Genomic DNA, 24,471 nt, shown 5'->3' with positions numbered 1-24,471 from the left:
TCTGTTGTACAACACCCACACCATGTGCGATGAACGTGTCGCTGTCAGCTGCGACCAGTCTCTGCAGCAGAGCGGCAGCATGGCATTTGACTAGTCGCGATGCGCGTGCATCTCGATTGTGCATAGGAACAGTGGATACCCTCATTTGCATTATCGTTTATTCGTTTATGCTCTCCTTATTGAACTCAACAGAAATCGCTTACAGGCAGGTTTTCAAGACCATACGTCTGGACTCAACAGCCGTTCCCCATAGGGCTGAAACGAGACCTAGCTGGCCACGCCCGGGCCAACGTTGACGTAGCTGTGCATCCTGGGCGCATCCGTACCTGAGAGATGGTGACTTTGGTCTTACACAGTAATCTTCATCTTAGTACTATCATCGCACTTGTTTCTTTACGATGAAGGCCATTCGCGCCCTCGTACCGGCCTTCCTGGCAGCCAGCCGCGTCGTCGTCGCAATGCCCCAGCGCAGCGCGCCCCAACAAGCAGTTCTCGACGCGTCCAAGCATCTTGTCAAAACACTCGGAGTGGGCCACTTCAGCGAATGGAGTCGCGCTACAAAGAAGGAGTTTCTGATCGACTGGCAAGCCGGCAAGGAATCAGAATGGGTGATTGTACAGGGCAATGAGGGTGGTGATTTGGATTCCATGACGGCGGCGCTGACTTGGGCATACCATCTTGAGCATTCGTCCCAAAACACGTCGAACCCCATTAAAGCAATTGCACTTCTCCAGACTCCGTCGCATGCGCTGGATCTGAGGCCAGAGAACAGATTGGCTCTGGACAACTCGCAGATGACGCCTGGCCACGAGGATCTATTGACGCTCGACGAACTGCCCGAAGACCCCGAGACTCTCGGTAAGAAGCTCAAGGGCATCGTGCTAGTCGACCATGGCAGCCCATTACGCAAATGGAGCGAAGCAAAGATTCTCAGCATCTTCGACCACCACAAAGACCGCGGTACAGCTCCCGACGCTGAACCCCGTGTCTTTGAAGTAGTAGCAAGTTGCACCACGCTTGTAGCTCGCCAAATGCTCGACGAGCTCGAGCAGTTGGACCAAGAATACCACATGCCGCATGAACTCCTGGAATTAGTTCTCAGCGCCATCGCTATCGACTCTGGCGGCTTGACTGGTAAAAAGACTACCAAAACCGACATTGCAGTTTCCAAGCGCGTTCTTGCACGCAGCAACTGGAAAAAGGACAGCCTAGAAGACGTAATGGAAGACCTAGACGACGAGCTGAGTGACGCGCAAAAGGATATTGATAACCTCGGTCTTCGCGATTTGTTGCGTCGGGACTGGAAGGGCGATATTATTGATACTCCTTCGCCGCGTACACCTACTGTGAGCATTGGCTTCGCATCTGTTCCTTACTCGATGGATGAACAGATTCTCAAGACGGACTTTGCAGAACTCTTTGGTAAGTCCTACACATCAACCTTCAGCAGCTCTTGATGCACGACTCAACTAACACATCCTCAGACTGGTTCGCCGTCCACGCCGCCTGGACCGCTGAAGCCGGCGTTGACATCGCCATCACACTCAACAAATACAAGAAACACTACAAAGACGGCGAGAAGGAGAAGATACGCGAAGTCGTCCTGACTGTCCGTGACGACGTACGTATCGATCAGGACCAAGCGGATTCGCTGTTTAAGACAGTCAAGGAGGCGTTGGAGAACAACGAGGAGGGTATTGATTTCCAGCCATGGCATCGCGCGGATGAGCTGGCACCGAGACAGATGGTGTGGACGCATAAGAGTGGTGCGGGCAGGAAGGTCATTAGGCCGATTGTTGAGGAAGCGGTCATGAAGTGGGACTAAATGATAATGTATCCTAGAGGCATATGTGTTGATCCACCTCAGCTGCCTGAAGGAACAAAGGTTGATGTATGCTTCTAGCTATAACGCATTTCGCTATCTCATTTGAATCGGGCTTCTATGTATCCATCGCAAGTTTGATTTGGTCACAATATCGAAATTGTTAATTTGGTAACCCGTGTTAGCAGGCTCAAACTGAAAATGTGCCCAGGATGTATTTGAGGTAACCTCCGCTAACACACTGGGAGTACCTGGCGCGGCTGTATGCTTCAACCTCCAATGTATGCCACAAGCTTTTGGGACCGGGTTCACAAGTAGTCATCGCAAGCAAAAACTACAAGGTCAAATATTGATCATTATTCATCATTGTCTGCGCTACTTGAGCTTCATCGTTATGCTACTACCAAGCCAAACTGCCAATTTCAAAGGGAATAAAAAAGAAGCCATGTACAAGAAACATCAAATCTGCTTGTAACTCCATCCGGCTGTGTTCAGGAACCCCGTGAGAGCCTGCCCTTGCGGGCGGCTACAATCAACAGAGCCCTTCATTCAAGCCAGGGCGGAGGTGAAAGCCAAAATCCAAAAAAAAAACTCCCTTCAACGCCGCTTAAATGCAATAACGAGAGGGTATCAAACGCCAAAAACAATGAATGCCGTATAATCAATGCTGTAGTAATCGATGTCCGCCTAAGGGCGCTACCTAGGACGGGCGCTACGCGCAGCTGGCTTCTTGACATTGGCGGTATTGGTCTTAGGCGACAAGACGTGTGATTTAGTCGTTTTGGTGCGGGATGCTGCGCGGGTTGCACGAGTTGTGGGAGCTGCAGACGCTGGTTTCTGGACTGGTGCCCTTGTGCGCTTCTTGGGTACTTGCATCTCTGCGTTCTCCTTGTCTGTTCCTGACATCTCGTCGCTGCTGCGCTTCTTGGTGCGCGTTGTCTGCGTCGCTTTGGCGTAGCTAGGTGTTGGTTTAGTCGTTTTTGGGGCAGTTTTGACGCGCCTGTTGTCGGGTGATGAGGTTGCTGCGGCAGATGAACTGGGGTTTGTGGGAGGAGCGGTGCGTGTCTTGCGTGTGGCAGGTGCCGGCGCAGGCGCAGATGTTTTCTTGGTGACGGTGGTCTTGGTCGCTGGAGCAGGCGCGGCGACTGGTTGCGCTGGTGCGGATGCCTTGAGGAGATCAAGTAGCGTGGTTTGTCGCGTCACGGTAGGGATGCGGTTGACGCGTCTCTCCAGGCGCGACTGCAGACTGGCGCATTGTGCATCGCATTGCGCTCGCAGCTTCTCTTTGCGAGAGTTGATTTCGAGCTGGAGATTGGCTAGCATGTTGGCTTTCGCCTCAGCTGTGAGTCCGTCTTGGATGTTGTTCATAGTCGCGTTGTAGTGGTGGACAACGCGTCGACAGCGGTGATATGGGTATCGGCTGTAAAGAGGAGTGGCAGCAAGCAAGAAAGACTTGTTGGTACTTTCGAAGAACTCCTAACGGGTTCTGAGCAGCTCAGGTGTGGTGATGGTGGAAGAGGGTTGCAGCTTCCGAAAGTTGAGAGTCGTGAAGAACAGTAAACAACGCGAGAAAAGGCGCGACAAGTAAACTGGGGAGAAGAACAGAGTAGTGCAAGAGACTTATTGAGACTTTCTGATGTTTTTGCGGCAGTTTCGGAGAGTTTCTGAGCAATTTTGGTGTAGTTGCGGGTAGTGTTGGTCGCAGCTTCAGATTCTCGAGTGGGATGTGTGAGGAAGGAAGGATGGAGGGTCTGAGGTCTGTCTTTACGCCAGCGCGCCAAGGGCACCCAATCATTTCAGCATAGCGCCTGCAGCATCGTAACCAGTCATGTGCGAGGCGAGCATGAACATCATAATTATATGGCAGCCTGCGCAACAATAATTGCAACGCAACGCTCGAGAATTGGAGTAATATTCAATGTTGAATTGCGCGAGTCAGTTTACAGGTGTCGCAAACGCCATCTGAGTCGACTCACCCTTGCTTCCGCACGGCCTCCCGCAGTCGCGGTCAGACTTGCACGTGATCTCGGCGGTTCGATGGCCAGCCTCCGTCCTCCGTTGCGGCGACCTTGAGCTCAGCATCATAACGTTACCGTCGATCCGAGCAACTACCCAAACAATCACCTCAACCCCACATACAACCGATTTGCAAGATGGTGTTAGAAGCTTCTATGATAGTGTACGGCTACTCTCACTGATTCGGCGATCATATGCTAACTCGAACAGCGTCGACAACAGCGAAGCTAGTCGAAACGGCGATTATGTACCCTCGCGATGGGAAGCACAACAGGACGCCGTGAACATGATCTTCTCCGCAAAGACTGGTGCAAACCCAGAGTCTTCCGTCGGTCTTATGAGCATGGGAGGCAACACACCGGAGATCCTCACGACCCTGACAACGGACATTGGCAAGGTGTTGGACGGTCTGCACCGGACAAAGATAAAGGGCAGCTCGCACTTTGTGACGGGCATCAACGTCGCGGCTGTATGATATCTGGAAACCTTGGAAAGATGCCCGAGCTAATGAGTGTTACAGTTGGCCCTCAAGCACAGGCAGAACAAGTCGCAGAAGCAGCGGATAGTCATGTTCAACTGCAGCCCCATCGAGGAAGACGAGAAGAACCTGGTCAAGTTGGCAAAGAAGATGAAGAAGAGCGGTATTAGCATCGACATCATCGCATTCGGCGAGCTAAGCGACGACACCACGCGGAAACTCCAGGCCTTCAGCGACAACGTACAAAGCGCCGAAGGTTCCTACCTTGCTACCATCCCGCCAAGCGCGAACCTGCTTAGTGACTCGCTGATCACCACGCCTATTGTTGGTGGAGAGGGTGCATCCAATACTGGAGGTGACAGCGGTTCTGGAGGCGGAGGTGGCGGTCCATCAGGCGGCAATGACTTCGAGTTCGGCGTAGATCCATCGGTTGACCCCGAGCTCGCATTGGCGCTAAGAATGTCTTTTGAGGAAGAGAAAGCACGGCAGGAAAAGGACAAGAAGACCAAGGAGGCCGCCGAAGGCAAGTCAGAGCTTGAGCCAGTCGCTGAGGGTGACGAGAAGCAGCCGCTGCTAGACAATCAAGGTCAGCCAAGCGGAAGTGGCAGTAAGGACAAGAAGGATGACGATGCAGACAAGATGGACACGGCATAAGCTAGCGCGCACATAGTGCAGCTAGGATGGGATGGCCCTTGAAGCTTCAAGATGGGCAGAGCATTCACGGCGTCTACTGTATGACTAGAGCTGGCGTCTACCGCATGGCATGGATGAATAAATGAAGCAAATAATGAATACTAGTCTATGTTGACTGGATTACGGAAGTGACGTCTTCTACGGTATACCTCTCACACTCGAATAGCCTAGCTTCCCCAGGAAGGGTGGCTACGCCTCTCTATTGAAACCTCTGAAGCCATCGTGCATGCTTCAGACTCAGCAGTAAGGCTCTGGAGCTATGCAACGAGTTTACCCAGAGTGCTTCCGATTTGTGGCACTCTTATAACACATGTCGCAACAGGATGCTTTCCATGCTGCCCTGTACGTTGCTCTGCTTTCTGTCTTTCCTCTCCTTTTCATGGTATCATATTTCTTGTGAACTCTTGCTCATCCCCTGACCTTTACAAAACCATCCAGCCCTCGATCGAATTTCTCGCACCGGACCGGCATCTCCACAGTGTAGAACGGGTTCTTCATGACGTAGTCTGCGTACAGTTCATATATCTTCTTCATCATCGTGTCTACGTTCGGTTGCTGGGGCTCTGTGAAGAGGAGGAATTTGACACCGGTTTGCGTTTGGAAACATTGAATACGGAAGTGAGAGCTTTCCAGGACTTCAATACCAGTTGCGCGGACAGGGAATGTCTGGAGGTTGGGAGTCGCGGTGGACGGAGGAGGCGCGCGGACAGGTGGGACTGGAGAGAGCTGCGCTGTTATGGCATGCATTCTAGATGCTGGTCAGTGGGATATTCCGACTTGGGCAAACTGCATATTACCCATGAAACGATCCAGCAAGCATGAGGTAGTCATTGCTAGTAAGCTTGCTCATGCCCGTGTGGAACTCTCGATTGTAGATGAGGCCGCCAGACTTGCTGATTATGAACAGCGCGAACACCACCCTACACCATAGTATTAGCCAGCGATAAGGAAGACTACAAAGCGCTTTATTACATCTTGTCAACTGAAAGAACAAACTATCACGGAAGTCTAGGCGGCGTGGTGTTGCGGCTCGTGTCCCGTAAGCGGTGACGGGGTTCTGCCCCTCAGGACTCCACAGCACCCGCCTTGACAGCTGGGCAACCATTGTTTGCTTGCCCTTTTACAACACTTGACCCGCCCACTATTTCTCCACGAAATCCATACCGTACAACGACACCCACACCCGCTCAAAATTATCAGCCCGGCCTACGCGGACTGTTGAGCTTCCCATACCCCGCGAACTCAACTCTCCAAACCGCAGCCGGGAGACGTCCGCGACACCATGTCGAACCAGAGCATTCTGAGAATTACCCGCGAACTGGGCGAGATCCAGCGTGGCTCCGACCTCTCCATAGCTGTAGCCTGTCGCGATATCGACGTGCGCCATGTGCGGGCACTAATCATCGGCCCACCTGACACCCCATACGAGTTTGGCTTCTTCGAATTCGCTGTCAAGTTCACCCGAGACTACCCAACAAAGGCGCCGAGTGTGACGGCTATCACTACGCATGGTGGGCGCACGCGTTTCAACCCCAATATCTATGCGGGTGGGAAGGTGTGCCTGTCAATCCTTGGGTAGGTTGCGGGAAGCACTCGATTTGGGTATACGCTAACAAGACGTAGCACATGGCGAGGAGAGCGTGGGGAAGAGTGGTCATCTGCCCAGGGACTCGAATCTATCCTCATCTCTATCCAGAGCCTCATGTCCAGTAACCCATATGAGAACGAGCCTGGTTTCGAGGACGCCAACTCAGACTACGACAAGAAGAACCAGGAGGCATACGTTGACAAGATCCGTCACGAATCCTTACGCATATCAGTCATAGACCGGCTTGAAGAGTACCTGGGCATCAGCTGGGGGAGGTCGGGCCCAACCGTGTACAACGCGGAAGAGGACTATCAGTCTAGCAGGGACGACGCGCCGTTTGAACCCTTCAAGGACCTCTGCAAGCGACGCTTCCTGTGGTACTACCAGTCGTATCTGGCTCGTGTAGATGAGGCGGCGAAGAAGAACAAGGATGGTGAACGATTCGAGAAGATGCCCTTCGAGGGACCAGGCAACGCAATGGAGGGTACATTCCAGTACACACAACTCCGAGAGCGGCTCGTAAAGATCTTCGAGACCCTTAACAAGGAGATGGAGGCTTGGGCTGCTGAGGGAATGGCCGCTGTTAGGAAGGAGATGAGCATCGCCAACAATCTCCAGCGCCAGTATGAGCAGATCATTGAAAAGTACAAGAAGCAAGACGCCGTCACACTGGACCTTGATCTGGTGGACAAAAATCCATTCGTGTGGCAGCTGGTCCTCTTTGGCAGGCCTATGACCAACCTTGACGGTGGCATGTTCAGAATCATGCTGTACATTAGCCCGAAGTTTCCTGAGGTCCTACCCCGCGTGAGGTTCGAGACACCAGTCCTCTACCACCATCGCGTGTCACCTGATGGCATTCTCTGCTACGACGCTGCCCGTAAGGATGACATGCGATCACACATCGAGGCCATCATTGCTGCTATCGAGGAGGAATCGCCTGCATACGACCCACGCACGCTGGTGAACCCTGAGGCTGCGAAGCTCTTCTGGGGTACACCAGAGGAGAAGAAGCTCTACAACCGCAAATTAAGGCGGTCTGCACAAGACAGTGCTGAGTAAGTTTATGGTCAAGTGAAGCTAGGATGCTCGCTGACAGCCGTGTAGGAACTGTTTCTAGGAGGAACAAGGTGGAGTAATGATATAACGGCCGACTTCATCAGACATGATATTACATGATACCCCAAGTCCGACCCCGTGGTCCTGGCTTGCATTATATGGCGTTCAGTGGGGATTCTGGGCACAACAGCATCGGTAACGGCGTTAGTCATCAATGACATGCTATTTCATTGAGGCGTGATATCGAAAGTTGAATTCATCTATGCTTGACGTTTGACATGTGAGATTCGCCCGTGCATACGGCGCTTTACGCGCAAAGTTTGGCCGCCGGGACCCTGAACCCAGGCCCCCGGACTTATGTCGGTTCATCTCTCTCCGCAAAACAACTCTCTGATCGTCGCACCCCAATTGCACCATCCTACCATCGCTAAACATGCCGAACAACTCAGACACGATCCAATCGCTCGGAAAGGTGCTTGTCATTGGCGGTTGCGGCTTTCTCGGAAGCCACATCGTCAGCTTCATTGTCAACCGTCACCCCCAGACACAAGTCGCAGTTCTCGATCTACGAACCAACTCGAATCGCAACTCAAGCCCGAACGTATCCTACCACGATGGCGACATCACAGACGCTGCCGCCATGAAGGCGCTGTTCTCTGAGGTGAAGCCCAATGCGGTCATCCACACAGCATCTCCGCACTTCGACCTGAAGCCTGAGATTCACGAGAAGGTCAATGTTGGCGGAACCAAGGTCCTGCTGAAAGCTGCGCAAGAAGCTGGAGTCAAGGCATTTGTGTATACAAGCTCAGCGAGTGTTATCCTCGACCATGAGACTGAGCTCATCAACGCGGACGAGAGATGGCCACTTGTTACTGGCGATGCCCAGCCTGAGTACTATACAACCACAAAGGTAAGCATACTACAGCATTATCTCGTCTTCTTCGCTGATTTGGTTCTCAGGCATACGCAGAGACAGCCGTCCTCCAAGCCAACCGCAGCCCTGAAAACGACCCTAGCTTCCTGACCTGCGCCATCCGCCCTGCCGGTATCTTCGGCGAAGGCGATGTACAACTGCTCCCTAAGATAGTCAACGCGTACAAGACAGGAAAGACCAAGTTCCAAGTCGGTGAGAACAACAACATGTTCGACTTCACGTACGTTGAGAACGTCGCATACGGACATGTCCTCGCTACTATCGCACTGCTCCATACCCACAGACGCCTGCCCAGCATTCCCCTAGACACCGAGCGCGTCGACGGCGAAGCATTCTTCATCACGAACGGCCAGCCCGTATACTTTTGGGATTTTGCGCGTTCGGTATGGCACGAAGCAGGTGACCAGACACCGTTGAGCAGCGTGTGGCATCTCAGCGCCGACTTCGCATGGACTGTTGGTGCGATCCTAGAGAACATTTTCTGGCTCCTGGGGAAGAAGCCTAGTTTGACCAGGGCTCAGGTCAAATACAGCAGCATGTCGAAATACCACAGCATCAACAAGGCGAGGCAGCGGTTAGGGTATGAGCCACTTGTCACCCTCGACGAGGGCATCAAGAGGGGCGTACAGTATATTCTGGAGCAGGACAAGAAGGCTGGCGAGAAGAAGGGCCAGTAGACTTGTGCGTGGGAACGCGTTGAGCTCAGGTCGGTTAGAGACAAGTTCACTCCTATATTGCAGGCTGTATGTAGTCTTGGTATAATGTAATCACACGTCACTCAGCAACTCCCTCCTGGAAGATGCAAAGATGAGTACACTGTTGTGGTCCTCCAGATGTGGCTAGAACCTCCCCAAAGACCCACTCCCGATTAAGTCAACTTCGTCGTTCGCGCGTCGTAGCTCCATCGCACTTTCCCAACCCCACGTTCCCCTTCACCCCGCCAACATGGCGCGCAATCACGAAGAAGTATGTCGCGCCCGCTACTTCCCGAGTCAGCATACGCAGCTCTCGGCCTCTCTCCTGAAGCGATCAAAGACCTGATGAATCCCAAGCCACCGCCGCCTGAACCCCCCGAAATACACGCGCCGAACCTCCTCCAGAGCGATGAGGACAACGCGCGGCCCATGTCGCCCAACGAGACTTCTATAACGCTGTATGCAGAGCTCCTGCTGCATATACGTACTGTCACGCTTTTCGCCTCGCTGCGCACGAATTTCTCGCGCTCAACTGATGCGAAGCTGTCGAGCGACGGGTCTTACATCACTGTGTCGCACGAAGGCCAGTCTGCGTCGATACGTCTGCCTGTCAACATCGAGGGTGGAGGCGAGGCTGCGCTCGAACTTCCATCGCAACCCCCAACCAAGGAACTCACACTACGTCTTCAACTAGAAGAGCGCGAAGGAAGCGACCTCCTGGGCGCACTGCAACGTGAGGACCGACAAGCCAATATTGTGCCATGGGATGGCGCCTCACTCAACGATGCACAAGATGTGGAGCTTACTTGTAAGAGCTGCGAAGGCGTGATTGTGTCCAAGGGGAAGATTCGTCAGTGGAAAGATCTACCAAATGAGAATTGGGCTGAGATGATGGACTTTTGGCATTGCCATAAGCCGGATGAGCATCACTTGCATGATCATAGTCACGATGAGGTTGTTGGGCAGAAGGGATATGCAGCTGGCAATCGCTTGCAGGCTGTAGACGGGGTAGGCTTTGTTGATTTGGCGACTTTCTTACTGGCGGAGCAGGACTGTGATGGCGCACAGGTAAGCTATACTTTTCCTTTTATTCCATCGTTCTCGTGAAAATGGGCGCAAAGAAGGCGAACTCGCCTTTCCAGTGGCATCATCGTCGATACAAGCTCCCTAAAACAATATGCTCATACACGTGCTCTCTGCTTCGGATGTATCCTCTTCCTCAGGTTGATGGATTACCGGCGCTGTTGAGTTGACGGCCTGGCGTTTCACTGTCTCTATACCCTTAGACCCTTGGGATTGGCAGGTTTAGCCAAGGCTACATTTCATCTATACTGTTGTCTATGTTTGTTTCGATTCGTCCATTCGTACTGATATGACACAGATATCTTCCAAAAAAGAAGCAGAGCTGCCGACAGACCTGATCCGATGCGCACATTGCAACCACACGATCGGCACCCAGGATCCTGCTACCTCCGGCTGGCGCATACGAAAGTGGGCCATTGGCGCAAGATCCATGTCCCCATCCACAACATCCACAACATCCACATCATCCACCTCTCCGACTACCTACACAGTCCAGAAATGGATAACAGCCCGTCTTCTCCACCTAGTCGACAACACCGGCCTCCGCAAATTTCACATTCACACCCCTCCCCCACCTCCCTCCAACCCTTCCGAAGAAACTGAACCTATACCTTCCCTTCTGGTCTGGGTATTTACCCCGGACCTTCTCTTCTCTTCTTCCATACCCACGCCTGGTCGCCTCGATCCCACACGTACGATGAAGATTTTCTACCAGAAGCAGACCTGGCAGGCTTTGAAGCCTGGGGAACCAGAGAGTGCACAGGTAGAGGACGTGGAGTTTCCTGAGGAGTTGTATGGGGAGCTGAAAGGGGCGCTTGAAAGGAGTCAGAGGTTATTGCCACCGACTGCGAAGAAGTTCCAAGGGTGGGATGTTGGGCTACTGGAAAGGTTTGAGGTGCTTGAAGCTGGTATGGGGAATTTAGAAAGTGAGGATGGTTTGAATGAGGGTGTCAGTGACAAGGGGAAACCGGGTGGCAACGAGCTGGAATGTGAGATACCATCGGAAGATGTTGATTGAAGTTATTTCACGATATTAATGACCATACACGAATCTAAGTCCTCTTTCAGTCTAAAATAGTTGCGAAATACTCCACTTGAGAACGACTGTTTATATAGCCAAGGAAGTTGCGAATAGTTCGTCGCCCTGTATGATCCTGGCATCCTTGGGTGGCAACCAGTTGAGATATAGACTGTCTTCGAAGACCCACTTGTAAGGTATCACCCACAACGATGTAGGTTGCTAGATTAATTTAGAGCATGAGTAATGAGTGTATTGTGTGTCTATTCTCAGCTTTATTGCGAACTCAAGACCCAATTCCAAGGCCACACCTTAGTGAGACCATCCCACTGGGGCTATACGTCTTCCGTAGGTATGCCAATTTCCGATGAATACTTATGCATTACTGACACATCTCTATGCTACGTTAGGCTACAAAAGCTATCGGTCGAGCTAAGCATGGTCGATTGGAGATGGCCCTGCATCGATGGGAAAGGTGAATATGTAATTGGGGCTTGAAGCCATGAGTCCGTCTGCTCCTGGTCGCATCTGCGAAGCTGGCAGCCAAAGCTTCTTATCGGCAGTGACCCACATCTGATCTGTCCAAACGAGCGCATCATCCTGGACCAAGATAGAAGCATAGCCCTCAGGGGTTACCTTCCAGATGGCAAGCAATGTGGTATCACTGAAGTATAGGTTGCCATCCCCGTCAATCGTACTACCGCCCGTGCTGGGAGTCAGTGCAACCGCCTCAGTATAGTCACCCAGACTAGCAGCCAGAGTGGAATTAGTCAAAGTCGCGTCAACCAAGGCAGTCTTGATCTTGAACAAGCCGCCATTACAAGGCTGGTAGTACAACCACATGCCATCTGGCGAAACTTCCATCTGATCGAGTCCGACCGCGAGTGTGCTTCCAGCAGCACCGTAGCCCGGAACAAGAGTATGGTTATACATCATCGGGAACCATGCGACTGCTGTCGGGTCGTCGGCTAGTACCCGCACTCCCTCTCCCGTCGTCATGTTGAGGACAAGTAGTGCTCCAGCTGTATCGCTCAAGTATGCGACATCGCCGGAGGGTCCGAATCGCACGTCGTCGATGCCGCTGCTGGAGATTTTAATGTCGTCGAGGTAGTAAAGCTTGTCAACCGTGTCGTTGGAAAGGTTGATGCCGATTAACTTTGTCGAGTGATTGAGGTCCTGAGATCCTCCATCGACTAGCCAGTAGCGTCCATCAGGTCCAATGCGGGCGCCGTCGAGACTGACAAAGGTCTTCGCTGGATCCGAAGTACTGTCGCTTGAATTGTAGGAATTCCATTCGGCGTCGGGGTAGAGCACTGTAGAGTTGTCGTCCAGAAGCTCGACTGCTCGTGGAGGATCGGTAAGAGAGTATCTTTGCATTAGGAACTTACGTCCCTCGGCCGAGAATGCGATGCCTTGAGTTGCTAGATCCAGATCGTAGACCACTTCGAGGCCGGGAGCGAATGCGCCAGCGAGGCACGCAGTGCTGAGGGCAGCGATGATACCACGCGAGATCATGGTTCAGAAACCTACTTCTGTGATAGGAGAAAGAACGAATGTACTGAAACAGGAGACATGACGATTACCCCATCTTATATAACACATCTCAAGGCTAATTGCCATTGCGCGCTGTGGTCTTCTCTCGTTACATGACCTTGGCACGTCGTCAGCTTCAATGTACAATTCAGTCACTATCATGTCCGAAAAGCTACCGACACGGTCCGGTACAAAGATTATCCAAAGTTGGATCGCAAGTCTTCTATGTCTTGTTCGGATGCTGTCTGTAAAGGGTGAACGTTTAAGCGGACGTACTAAAAGGTTGTCCACCTCTCGTGCACGGTCGCGTGATTATCAGCGACTAGATCGATGCTTACCGGGATTGTGAAGAAAGCTGGGTGGACTTTGACATAGCACTTCTGATAACACCGGACGAAAACAGCGATTTCCTTTCCACCGTTTCTTATTTCTATCTATCCTACACTATCTGATGATCTCTACCACAGCCTTGAGACTCCGTAAATGGGCGGCCAGAAAGAAGGAGGTAGGGGGGAGATCGAAATCAGTCGCTAGAGGAAAGAAATGAGAGGAAAAGAGAAAACCCGCATCAAACAAAGATCCTTTGTTTTTTTGTGGAGTTTCTGTTCTGTTCTGTACGAGGCAACCATGATGCCATACCAGTATGGCAGAGTGAAGAAAAGGCCAGGCCGTGAATACGTGCCTACATATATCTTCCTCATTTCCTCCTCTTGTCATAACAGTCGTAATAGCTGTTCAGAAAAACAAGTGTCCAGACGCCCGCTCAATGGAAAATTACTCCTTCTGTAAAAGTACAAGATGGGGAAGACGGCTATACAAGTGCCCACTAATCGTATACAATATAGTGTGGAAATTACTGCGGGTTTCCATAGCCCATAAAGGTCAAATCATCCAACGTAGTGGTGGGCTCGGCGTACAAGTTGTCGAATTGCCCCCCAAGCTGGTTGAAATCGGGGAAGAAATTGGACGTGTTGTTGAACGCCATCTGGCTAGGCGGCGCGGTATCGAACAACGTGAAGTCCTCAGTGGGGCGACTGAAGCCCTGCATGGTCATGTCCATGTCACCACTGAAACCCTCATCCATGTGTGGTGAGAAGAGAGTAACGTCAGGCTGAGCCAACGGTGATAGGTGTGGGAGCCCATTCATCGTGCTGCTGGTTGTGAATGGCAATGGCGCGTAGTCAAACGCCGTGCTCATTGGGGTTGGCTGCTGGAAACCCGTGTTGAAATTTGCGTTCAGGTCACAGGCGTTGTAGATGTCGTTGTGGTTGATGTGAGTATCTTCTGGGGTCACAGCATCAACAAAGGATGTGGGCTCAACGGGCGAACGTCCAGATGAGTAGGTGAAGAGGGAGCCGTCGGTTGTGATCGAGTCACGGCGGAAGTCATCCTGAAAACCCTGGTGGCTCAAAGCTGGCGTGTTAACGCCGTAGAAGTCAAAGTTGTCGATCATGGGCACTTGTGGCGATGGGATGAACGGTGTGATGGGTGTAGTCATGGTCGCTGACATTGGTGTGCCAATGAAAGGAGTAAGAGGGGTAGTGGGGCTGTTCTCGCTGCCAGTAGGACCCTTCTTGCGACCGTTGCTCTTGGAACGAACGTACTCCCAGCCATGAGCCTTCTCCATGTGCTGCTTGCAGTTGGACTCACGCTTTGAGGCGTACGAGCATGGTGGGTAGAGACACTTGTACTGGGCAGGAGCAGCAGAGTGCTTGTCGTTCATATGCCTGTCACGTTCCTTCTCAGTTGGCCAGCCAAGATCGAAGTACTTGCAGTTCTTCTCAGAGCACTTCCACGGGCGAGAGTGGGTCTTCTCGTGCTTGGTCAGATCGCATGGTCGCTTGAACTCCTTCTTGCAGTCACGGCAAATGTGCATTACATCTCCTGGCTTCTCGGACTTACGGCGGCGCGCCATGGAGCGGGTGACTTCATCCTCGTCCATGCTGTCCTCGGAGGCGTCCGAGAGACGGCGCTTGATCCTGAAGGCTTTTGAGGCATCTTCCGAGATGGGCATGACTTTGCCGTTCTTCTCACGGACTAGCTCGACAGGACGGCCGTTGTGGCTGATGCCACCACGAAGGGTGATCTTCTCATCGCTATGGACCATTTGATTAGTGCGTGCGAATAGAAAGCCGGCGGCGCGGTCATACCGTGAGTAATCCATGTCGTCTAGGTCCTCGCCCTTGGATTCTTTTTCTCTTGTAGCAGCCATGATTGAAGCGTATCGTCTAATCTGTTCCATCAAATCGAGGAAGTAGCCGTCAGTATAAGGGCGGTCGGTTGGTAGTCGCTGGTCTTGTTCGGAGATGTACTGGACGGTCGTAGCCAAGAGTTGGATTGATCGTTCGCAAAAACGAGTGTACGAGTCCGGGGTAGCCGACAGCTCCTTTAAACCACGAAAAATGCAATAAGCTACTGCACTTTGAGAAAGACAACGGGTGGTTCCACTTACCGGTGCGAGGAATATGAGGGTCTTCTCGAGATCACGGAGGTTTCGGATGTTCTTCTCACCTATGCGTCGGGGAACGTCCTTGACAAGCGAGTGAAAGTCTTTGAGGGACTCCTCGGCGAGGATGGGCTTGACAATGAAGTCGTGGATCTGCTTGCACGTGTGCTCACCAAGCACGTGATCCTCCTCTGGAGAACCGAGTGCGGAAAAGGACCTGGTGACAGCCGAGTGTGTTGAGCTGATTGAGGTGCTGATGGATTCACGAACGCTGGAGCGCTGAGTGCGAATCTCGTCTTTATATATGTTAGAATGCGGGGCGTTCTCTTCCAAGACGGGTAGCTGCGGTGACTCCTTACCGTATTTCGATCCACTGATGCTCGAACCCAGACCGCTGTCAGAAGCGTGGTCGTGGGGGCTGCGTTGAGCTGCAGTAGGCTTTGGGTCAATGTCCATTGGGGTGTGATCCAATGAGGTGCTGTCGAGGACAAAGCTCGGGACAGGAAGAACCTCCGGGTCGTTGAGAAGGTCAGAGCCGGCAGCAGCGCTCTTATGGCCAGCGACCCTCGCCTCGAAGTCCTTGAGCAGGTTGGTGACGCGACGCACGCTAGGGTCTTGGATGGAGTCGTTGACTAGCTCCTCTAGTCGCTCAGTGCTGGTCGGTGAGCGGCGGGGCATGAAGTATTTGTCGACGTCGCAGATGTCGGACGATATGTGGGTTGGCGACGAGAAAGTACCGCTCTTCCGGAGCTGCATGCCATGGGTGCTGAGAGGGGAGGCGGAGCCCTTAAGAGGACGGCGGCGGGGATGACGGTTCTGGTCGTGGGGTGCAGACATGTTGAGCTATGACTGGTCGTAGTACCGGTTGAAGTGGGAAAGGCGGCCTCAGGTGAGTCACGGACTGCACGATTCCCCAAACCCGGCGAACCAAAAGGACCAAGTGTGAGTGGTTATCCAAGCCCAGATCACGTTTTCATTGACCGGGGACAGTGGAACCTTTGCGGCCGCGGAAGCTAACAAATGATAGGCTAGAGTGATGAGAGCGATGCAGAGAGAGGGTAAAGGGCGCTGAGTCCTCTTGTCGAGTGTCGGAGGAGAAGTGCTGGTATATAGGAAGGCGCAGCACGTGGAGTAAGACGGGCGGCGAGCGGCAAAAGATGCACAAGGGCGGCGGGTCTGCGGTGCAAAAAGACGAGGAGGAAGGGAGGCCTGAGGATTAGGATTTGAAGCAAGAAGAGATATCGAGGAGCGCGGGCTGGGGGGAGTAGGTGGTTCAAGAGGGAAGGAACGGGATGTCGTCGCTTCCTCCAGTGAGTGGAGTCCAACTCCAGGCAGCAGTGCACGGACACTTGACGTTCCGCGCAGTCAGCCCCTGCTCGGATCTTGAATACGAGCGACATGCCATTATTCGTCCATCGGCACAACGTCAGCCAATCCGTCACTTGTACCTTTGCCGCGTTTCTGGCATACGCGTGGGCGCAGGAATCGAGCGCCAAACTTATTGTGTCCTTCACCGCAAACCCTTCTATGGTGATAGACACGGAACCACCAGAAGACTGCGAGAATTGGCTCCAATCCAGCGGTGACTAGACCCTTGCAAGAAACCGGTCAACCCTAAGAAGCGCAGGAACGGCTGCTAGCGCACGCTTATCACTGGTTGATGGCATAAGGCGCCCTATGGGTGGAGGCTTGCAAAGGGCGACAGGGCTGTGCACGGATGGAGCCATTTCGCCTTCCTCACCACTTCTGGTGGACCAGCAACTAAGACAACTAAGGCGTCGCTATTGATAAAGCCGCCGTCCCCGCTCCCTGGAATTGCACAGATGCGCACGCCGTCATACCCACTATTCCGTCGTTGCGCAATCCACCGTGTCCTGATGTTCTGGGTGTCGGCGCATACGTATGCCACATCCTTCCATTGGGCGAGTAGCACAGGACGCCTTTCACCGGAATCGTGGGGGCCAGAAACACGTCGTCAACATGCATGTGATGTTAGGGCTGCGCATGCAGGCGTGAGAGGCATATCGATATTGAGGGAGTCCCAGTTATAAGATCCATGGCGGGGTACTCTGGGACTAAGTATAGGCCTGAGGTTGTCTCATATTTTACGTAGCTTTGCCACGCCCAGGTGTTGGATTCTACCCTCTCTCACGACTCGCTGCGGACAAAAGCCGGGCACAGGAGCGTGGACGCCCTTGCCGCCGTACCAACTTACATTCGATCTATCTGTCTCTTTGCGAGATGCTCCTCTCATCTCGGAATACAATGCTGCTCGTTTCTTTTGCAAAAGTACGCAATGACGAGTGTTCATCTACATACACCACCCCGGAGCAGCCATCTCCCCCCACTCCAGACTGGATGTTCGTGCTTCGAAAGTAGAATCGCTTCATTATCCGTCATTGAACCGGTTGGTAAGCCGGTTGTCTTTGCCACATATACAAAGAAACGTCTTTCACCCAAAACTCCAACCACCTAACGAATATCACATCGTCCATGAAACCCAATCCATAATAATGCATTATTTGGCAAACCATCCATATAGTCTGTGCTTTCTTATGCCAAAAGTTAACCTCGCCTCGCCGCGCCTCGTCGACCTCTTCAGATCTCGGTTGCCGGATTCTGATACCCATAGTACACTGCTTCTCGTACTCACTCTTGCGCATCAGCCAACACTCGCTTGAGTAGCCAAACTGCTCAATCGTAAAATCCGCAATGTACTTGTCGCCGGACCGAGTTTCGATGTTGAAGACGCTGTGACGGATTTGTGGATCCGGTTGATAATCTTTCCAGAAGATAACCCAATACGGGTTTGCTACCACCGCGAGCCAGGTTATGCTAGCGTTGATACGGCTCAGGAGAGGCTCGAGCACGTATAAGAAGACGCGGATGCTGAAGTCGCAGTGATTAAACTTATTAGACCCTCTTCGCATATCTGCACTGATCCAAGGATCATGAACAGCGGGACCGTATGCTTGTATCAATCTCCCATGTATCGGTGGATACTCACTCTCGCAGATGACGATAGGCTTGCCCAGTCCAGGTGACGGGTTGACATCAAGGTGAACGCGAAGTCTTGGTTCGTATTCAAGTACGAGGTTGAAGACGTGCCAGTATGGCGCAATTATGGCTTGGACTTCGTCAAATTCTCCCCGTGAAGGATACCTGACTGGAATTTGTGGCCTGAAGAGATGCGAGTTGTACGGATGAAAGGCTGGAGTAGATGTTCTTTTAGGCGAAGGATATTTTGTTAAGTCTGTTTGGCTCAACGGAGATGCGCTTGGTGTAGAACATTCTGTCAAGTCTACTACACTCAACGGAGAATTGCATGGTGTAGGAATTCCTATAGAGTCTACTTCGCGTAGAGGAGACACGACTGGGGAAGAATATCTTGTCGGGCTTCCCTTAGGTGATGGAGATACTCCATGTATAGAATATCTGGTCTGCTGTTTCTGACTCGACAGAGGTATTTTTCTTGTAGGATATCCTTTCGACGTTTTTGGCCTGGCGAAGTCCTGATCGTAGGGAGTGAGGGCACAGGGTTGGCCAAGGCGTGGACGAGTCGCCATGGCTGATTGGGTCTGTGCGAGATTTGGGAATATCCAGTATTGAAATCATGGCTTTTGAGAATATATCGTCTGAAGTTTTGTGATAAGTGAACACCATGGCTCGGATTGTTGGAACACTCGAATTGTTCCTATATCGAACCACGGCGCCAACGGCAAATGTTCCACTATGTTTCTCATTGTCGAGCTCGAGGTCTGACATACGTTTGGGCTCGTCCTTATTTCACATGTGGTGTTGCAATGGAGACTGAGTCTGATTGGGCTTATTCTTACCTCCCGACGAGCTCCTGGTCGCGATCGCGGAACTGTGGGTACCAGGACCTTGACGACCCGCAATGCGGAGGAGTATTTTAACTCGACTAGGTATCACAACCTTTGATATTATATAGCTAAATTCACTGCCCGATACACTTATTTCAATTAGTGAATAAACCATTCAGGTCGTCGTAAGAAATCTAGACGTAATCCCGGTCATAATTTCTTTTAAATCGTCAGCCTCTATAGACGACCATAGTACGTACCACCTTGATATTTCTCTCTAGCGAGATATGGAGAGGCTTTATATGATATAGAGTATAGATTTTATGGCTCTCGCTACCAAGAAGAACGATGATTCATTAGTTCCTTCGAAACTAGGTCAATACGCCATGCTCTTTCCACTCAAATCACCAGATCCAGAACTCATGGCCACCGTGATCTGCGCGATGAAGCCGTGGACGAAGCAGAACGTGGAATACTCCAGTCGCTCGTGCAGTCAGTCAAGTTCAGTTCTTCTTCGCGGAACGCGGCTAATGAAACGACGACATATATTTTTGCGCATCACGTTGCTTCGGACAAAGAATCTTGGTGGTGGTCAAAAACGAACGTCGAAGCAAAGACCACAAAAGATCGGACCTGAAAATAGGACCGCTGCAGGTTTCCGCTTACAGTGGATCAGGAGCAACGAACCGTCTGCGTGTGACCTCATGTGGCTCCAGGCTAAGGGGCTTAGCTCCAATAGTACTAGCGTTTAAACTTTGGGATGGGCTGATCGCCAATGAGACGCCAGTCAGTATAGTTCCGTTTCAAGAGCCCCGTCAAGCTCAAACCCCTCGCGATGCTGTTGCCGCCGTTGTCGTTCTGACTGTCAACCCTCTCTCTTTCGAGGCGAGTCTTTCGTCGCTCCCTTGACCAGTCTTTCCTGTCACTCTCTATCTTACCTTTAGGTCCCGTCGTGGCCGTTACAATCTCTCTACAGGTTACGCTGGTTCGTGCCTGCACACGCTCTCTCCTGCGATAAACGCGTTATCGCATATTTGAAGTGTTTTCAGCCGAGTTTTTCGGATTGATCGTTTGAGTTCTTGCAATATGCTGGGTTTCCACAGAAGGACGAGGTCTTTAATACCGGTCAAGGATTTGGGCAAGTATGATAAGGTGGCCATGGTTGAGGAAGAGGAGGAGCTGGATGTAGAGGAAGAGATGGAGATGCACAACGCGCCAGATGGTGCGGATAAGTCGCGACGGTCGCAGCTGATGCTTGTGTACCTCATCTTCCTTGCTGAGGCGTAAGTTCTACTACCTAATCTCGAATGACATGACCCGTCTGCTCCGACTTATGCTGACATGCTATACAGCATCATGGCTTCAAGCCTCCAACCACAGCTCCAGATGCTCCTCTCGTCTTCCGACTACTGCGGCACTCTCTCCTCGTCCTACCTCCGAAGTATACTCGACTGCGCATACGCATTTGGCGGAACAACGGGTCTATTCTGGGGATACCTTGCCGACCGTATGGGAAGAAGGCGCGTCACGCTCATTGGGCTCTGGAGCATGTTCGCATGCTGCTTGAGCATGGGCTTCGCAACCAGTCTCGTCAGCTGTACAATCTTCCGCTTCGTCGCCGGCATGGTTAGCTCAGCGATTGTATGCACAACCCTGACCATGATTGGAGATCTGAGCACATCGGCAGAGGAGAGGGCGAAGAACGTCGCCCGGCTACCTACTATCTCTCTGGGCGGCTCCATGGGCCCGATCATGCAGCTCATGGTCTCGGAAAGCCTACAAGCCTACAACATGGTCTGGCAAGACTTTCCAACCCTGGGCTCTGAGCTAGCTTGCGGAGCCGTCTTGTTCGCCATTGCGCTCACGGCAAGCATCTGCCTCAAGGAAACGCTTCCTCACCACAACGACCGCTCCGCAGACTCAGTCGACATGGACTGCGAGAAAGCTGCCTTCCTCCGCCGCGACTCAGAAGACACAAACATCACCCTCGTTGACTTTGCTCGCCCCGAACCCATCACTATCTCCCAGTTCCTCCAGGCCCCATCTCTCATGGTCCTGCTCTCCTCCTTCTGTCTCCTCTCGCTCCACGCATCGACTTTCGACGTTGTCCTTCCCCACCTCGGACACAGCAGCACAGACCAAGGCGGCATGGGCATCTCGTGCGACTGGCTCAGTATCGTCGTTCTCGGTGTCCGCGGCATTGCGGGCATGGTCCTTTACTACGCCATTCCTTACGCGACGTCGAAATACGGTCTTGTCAAACTTTACCGCTCCGTCTCCGCCCTCCTACCCGCTACATATGTCCTCACACCCATCCTCGCCATTGTCGTCACCTGCTCCGGTCTTGAACCCGTCATTTCCGCTCTTTCAATCTTCACCCAACACCTCCTCACCGGTGGCGCAAACGTTCTCGTTTCTCTGCTCGTCCTCAACACCACACCAGATGCTTTCTCAGCCGGCACCGTTGTCGGTATGATGCAGATCGCCAGTCTCTTCAAGGCTTTTGCCGTTGCCGTCAGTGGCACAAGCTATTACTTCAGCGACGATCTTAGCGTACAAACAACAAACTTCGCTCTCTGGACTTGCCTCGCACTCTTCGGTATCGTCGGTGCAGGACTAGCCTGGTTTGTTCGCGAACGCCCTAGTGTGGAGAAGGATTTCCCCAGCGAGGTTCTCTGCTGGGAGACATGCTTTGATGCTGATGCCGAGAAGCAGTTTAGCCTTGAGGATGTTGAGGAGGTTTGATCGATCACTGTATCATCACCTGTTGTATGTCTTGATGTTTGTAGCGCGTCGTTTCATCATCTCGTTTTTCTTGTCTGTCTTTTCTTTTGTGCTTGTTCATCTATCTCCTTGTGTTGAGTTTAGTACTCTGCTTCTTGGGTTGTATGAGTATATAGCAAGTCATCGTATCTTGACCCATAGGTCAGTTGTCTGTCTTAACATATTCTAAGATGTGCTATGGTGATGTGAAGTTGTTAGTTCGCCCCCAACTCCTGGCACTGGTGCGGTACCCGGTTTTGAGTGAACCGTGGTTGAGATAGTCAAACCTTTATTGGGAACCAAACCTAAGAATTGACTAACCGAACTTAAGAATCACTGCACTAAAGTGGAGGACTGGTTAGACCGGAAGCTTTAAGCCCACATGCGAAGACGTTATGTAACCTGATGCACCTATCGGTGATCCTCTCTACCATGTGTCACTTGGAATTACAGCTACGGAGTTGGGTGGTCGTAGGTAAGCGAAGTGTTCTTACTTGGGTGAAGAGGCCAGCAGTGCTAGAGGACACCACAAGAGGCGTCACTTCGAGCGCATGGTGGGATTGGAAGTATGCTGATGGCTATAAAGGCGGATCACGACATCACGTAGCAAGTTCAGTCAAGGTTTGTTAAATGAATTCGTTATACTATTGACAACTAAGTTTCCATAACCAGCCTAAATCAGACCAAGTGGTTGGAGTATCTCTAATCAAACGACTTTTACCCTTGAACGCCATACCCAGAGGTCCGAAACCCAGATTCGATGATCATTTCACATCATATCGTACGGCAGCTCCATTACTTACTCTTCGAGATGATCAAAGCAGATACACGAAAGGATGTGCAAAGTAACGTCCTAGAAGACGCTTAATCGAAGCTCTTCTTCTGTCCCTGGAAGTCGCCGAAGCCACCGCGGTTGAATGAACCACCACGGCCGCCACGAGCACCACCACGGCCACCACCGCGACCGCCACCGAAGCCACGGCCACCTCCACGACCGCCACGGTCGCCGAAGCCACCACGGCCGCCGCCGCGTCCACCGCGACCACCGCCACGGCCACCACCGAAGCCGCCGCTACCGTTGTCCTCACGAGGTTGAGCGTAGTCGATACGGATGGCACGGCCACCGATCTCCTGGCCGTTCAAAGCCTCAAGAGCGGCGGTAGCCTCCTCCTGGGAGCCGAAGTCGACGTATCCGAAACCCTTGAGGGAACCAGTGTCGCGGTCGGTTGGGAGAGAGACACGGGTGATGTTACCGTACTCTTGGAAAACCTCCTGGATGCTCTCGTTGGAGCACTCGAATGAGACGTTGCCGAGGAAAAGAGTGTTGCTGGGAGGGCTGCGCTTGTCACCGTACTTGTTGGCACGGGCACCGTTGGCATCGGGCTTAGCACGGGGAGTGCTGAAGTCGACGTTGAGCTGACGACCGTCAAGCTCGTACTCGTGCATCTCCTTCTGGGCCTTCGCGGCATCAGCAGCGTTGGCGAACTCGACGTAACCGAAACCCTTAGCACGGCCAGTCTCACGGTCAGTGATGACACGGCAGCCAACGATCTCACCGAAGCCCTCGAACTCGCGGCGGAGCCAGTCCTCATCGATGTTCCAGCTCATGTTACCAACGAAGAGGTTCTTGACACCCTCCTCAGCGGCGGGCTCTTCAGTCTTGGTCTTCTTGATAGCGGGGGCAGCTGCCTCCTCAGCCTTGCGCTTCTTGGAGGGAGCCTCCTCGCTCTCGGAAGCAGAAGAGTCGTCGGAGTCGGCGTCAGAGGAGTCGTCAGAGTCGGAGGTGGAGGTGGCCTATCAAAGTTAGTCTACGTCGTGTGATGGTCAAGTGATAAACTGACCTCAGCCTTAGCGGCGGGCTTCTCGTCCTCAGACTCGCTGCTGTCGGAGTCGCTGTCAGAGTCGCTGGACTCAGCCTTGGCCGCGGCCTTCTTTACAGCCTTGGGGGCAGGCTTCTCCTCCTCGCTGCTGTCGCTGTCGCTGTCCTCATCGCTGCTGTCGGACGAGTCAGAATCGGAGTCGGCCTTAGCAGCGGCCTTAGGAGCAGCCTTGGCAGGAGTCTTCTTCTCGACGACCTCCTCCTCGCTGCTGCTCTCAGAGGATTCTTCGCTCTCGCTCTCGCTCTCAGACGAAGAATCAGACTCAGGCTCTGGGGTAGGAGCCTTCTTCGACTTCTTCTTGTCCTTGATGTTGGAAGCAACTGACTTGGCAATGTCCTTGCTCTTCGACTTGGGAGTAGCAGCGGGCTTGGTAACGCGGCCGGCCTTGACGGCGGCGACCTCGGACTTCTTGTCCTTCTTGGACGACTTGTCCGCAACCTTGGTCTTGCCCATTTTGATGATAGGTAACTAGATCTACAACGTATTAGTATTGTGAAACATGCGACGAAAGCGCCAATGATGTGCGGTAGAAAAAGGAAAGAGAGGAGTCGACGGCAATGACGCCGTCGCTCGGGCGCTGACACCCAAAGGTTATCATATGCGCCAGCCTGCTTGGTCTGATTGTCTCAAATTGCGAAA

At 52.5% G+C, this 24,471-nt stretch overlaps 11 protein-coding genes across 11 annotated transcripts; 6 read left to right on the top strand and 5 right to left on the bottom strand.

Annotated features, from left to right (window-relative positions):
• Window positions 1-398: 398 nt before the first annotated feature.
• J4E82_005158 (uncharacterized protein) lies at window positions 399-1,825 on the top strand (the record flags this gene model as incomplete). Its single annotated transcript, XM_051731428.1, has 2 exons — window positions 399-1,422; window positions 1,485-1,825. The coding sequence occupies 2 exons, from the start codon at window positions 399-401 to the stop codon at window positions 1,823-1,825; spliced, it is 1,365 nt and encodes a 454-aa protein (XP_051588866.1).
• Window positions 1,826-2,518: 693 nt separating this feature from the next.
• On the bottom strand, window positions 2,519-3,190 carry J4E82_005157 (uncharacterized protein; the record flags this gene model as incomplete). Its single annotated transcript, XM_051731427.1, has 1 exon — window positions 2,519-3,190. One exon carries the CDS (start codon window positions 3,188-3,190, stop codon window positions 2,519-2,521), a length of 672 nt encoding a protein of 223 aa, XP_051588865.1.
• Window positions 3,191-3,975: 785 nt separating this feature from the next.
• Window positions 3,976-4,970, top strand: J4E82_005156 (uncharacterized protein; the record flags this gene model as incomplete). The annotated part of the gene is made up of 3 exons (XM_051731426.1): window positions 3,976-4,001; window positions 4,049-4,307; window positions 4,359-4,970. The coding sequence occupies 3 exons, from the start codon at window positions 3,976-3,978 to the stop codon at window positions 4,968-4,970; spliced, it is 897 nt and encodes a 298-aa protein (XP_051588864.1).
• A 447-nt stretch (window positions 4,971-5,417) lies between these two features.
• On the bottom strand, window positions 5,418-5,859 carry J4E82_005155 (uncharacterized protein; the record flags this gene model as incomplete). Its single annotated transcript, XM_051731425.1, has 2 exons — window positions 5,418-5,757; window positions 5,807-5,859. 2 exons carry the CDS (start codon window positions 5,857-5,859, stop codon window positions 5,418-5,420), a joined length of 393 nt encoding a protein of 130 aa, XP_051588863.1.
• A 432-nt stretch (window positions 5,860-6,291) lies between these two features.
• On the top strand, window positions 6,292-7,659 carry J4E82_005154 (uncharacterized protein; the record flags this gene model as incomplete). The annotated part of the gene is made up of 2 exons (XM_051731424.1): window positions 6,292-6,584; window positions 6,633-7,659. 2 exons carry the CDS (start codon window positions 6,292-6,294, stop codon window positions 7,657-7,659), a joined length of 1,320 nt encoding a protein of 439 aa, XP_051588862.1.
• A 430-nt stretch (window positions 7,660-8,089) lies between these two features.
• On the top strand, window positions 8,090-9,267 carry J4E82_005153 (uncharacterized protein; the record flags this gene model as incomplete). Its single annotated transcript, XM_051731423.1, has 2 exons — window positions 8,090-8,566; window positions 8,617-9,267. 2 exons carry the CDS (start codon window positions 8,090-8,092, stop codon window positions 9,265-9,267), a joined length of 1,128 nt encoding a protein of 375 aa, XP_051588861.1.
• A 291-nt stretch (window positions 9,268-9,558) lies between these two features.
• Window positions 9,559-11,386, top strand: J4E82_005152 (uncharacterized protein; the record flags this gene model as incomplete). The annotated part of the gene is made up of 2 exons (XM_051731422.1): window positions 9,559-10,353; window positions 10,667-11,386. The coding sequence occupies 2 exons, from the start codon at window positions 9,559-9,561 to the stop codon at window positions 11,384-11,386; spliced, it is 1,515 nt and encodes a 504-aa protein (XP_051588860.1).
• Window positions 11,387-11,818: 432 nt separating this feature from the next.
• On the bottom strand, window positions 11,819-12,901 carry J4E82_005151 (uncharacterized protein; the record flags this gene model as incomplete). The annotated part of the gene is made up of 1 exon (XM_051731421.1): window positions 11,819-12,901. The coding sequence occupies one exon, from the start codon at window positions 12,899-12,901 to the stop codon at window positions 11,819-11,821; it is 1,083 nt and encodes a 360-aa protein (XP_051588859.1).
• Window positions 12,902-13,772: 871 nt separating this feature from the next.
• On the bottom strand, window positions 13,773-16,202 carry J4E82_005150 (uncharacterized protein; the record flags this gene model as incomplete). Its single annotated transcript, XM_051731420.1, has 3 exons — window positions 13,773-15,015; window positions 15,070-15,661; window positions 15,725-16,202. The coding sequence occupies 3 exons, from the start codon at window positions 16,200-16,202 to the stop codon at window positions 13,773-13,775; spliced, it is 2,313 nt and encodes a 770-aa protein (XP_051588858.1).
• Window positions 16,203-20,275: 4,073 nt separating this feature from the next.
• J4E82_005149 (uncharacterized protein) lies at window positions 20,276-21,934 on the top strand (the record flags this gene model as incomplete). The annotated part of the gene is made up of 2 exons (XM_051731419.1): window positions 20,276-20,472; window positions 20,542-21,934. 2 exons carry the CDS (start codon window positions 20,276-20,278, stop codon window positions 21,932-21,934), a joined length of 1,590 nt encoding a protein of 529 aa, XP_051588857.1.
• An 882-nt stretch (window positions 21,935-22,816) lies between these two features.
• On the bottom strand, window positions 22,817-24,285 carry J4E82_005148 (uncharacterized protein; the record flags this gene model as incomplete). The annotated part of the gene is made up of 2 exons (XM_051731418.1): window positions 22,817-23,746; window positions 23,794-24,285. 2 exons carry the CDS (start codon window positions 24,283-24,285, stop codon window positions 22,817-22,819), a joined length of 1,422 nt encoding a protein of 473 aa, XP_051588856.1.
• Between the last annotated feature and the right edge of the window lie 186 nt (window positions 24,286-24,471).

This window comes from Alternaria postmessia (genome assembly GCF_024291825.1).
Source record: "Alternaria postmessia strain BMP 2775 chromosome Unknown scaffold_26, whole genome shotgun sequence".
NCBI classification, from domain to species: domain Eukaryota; kingdom Fungi; phylum Ascomycota; class Dothideomycetes; order Pleosporales; family Pleosporaceae; genus Alternaria; species Alternaria postmessia.
This window is presented reverse-complemented; position numbering and strand designations above follow the sequence as displayed.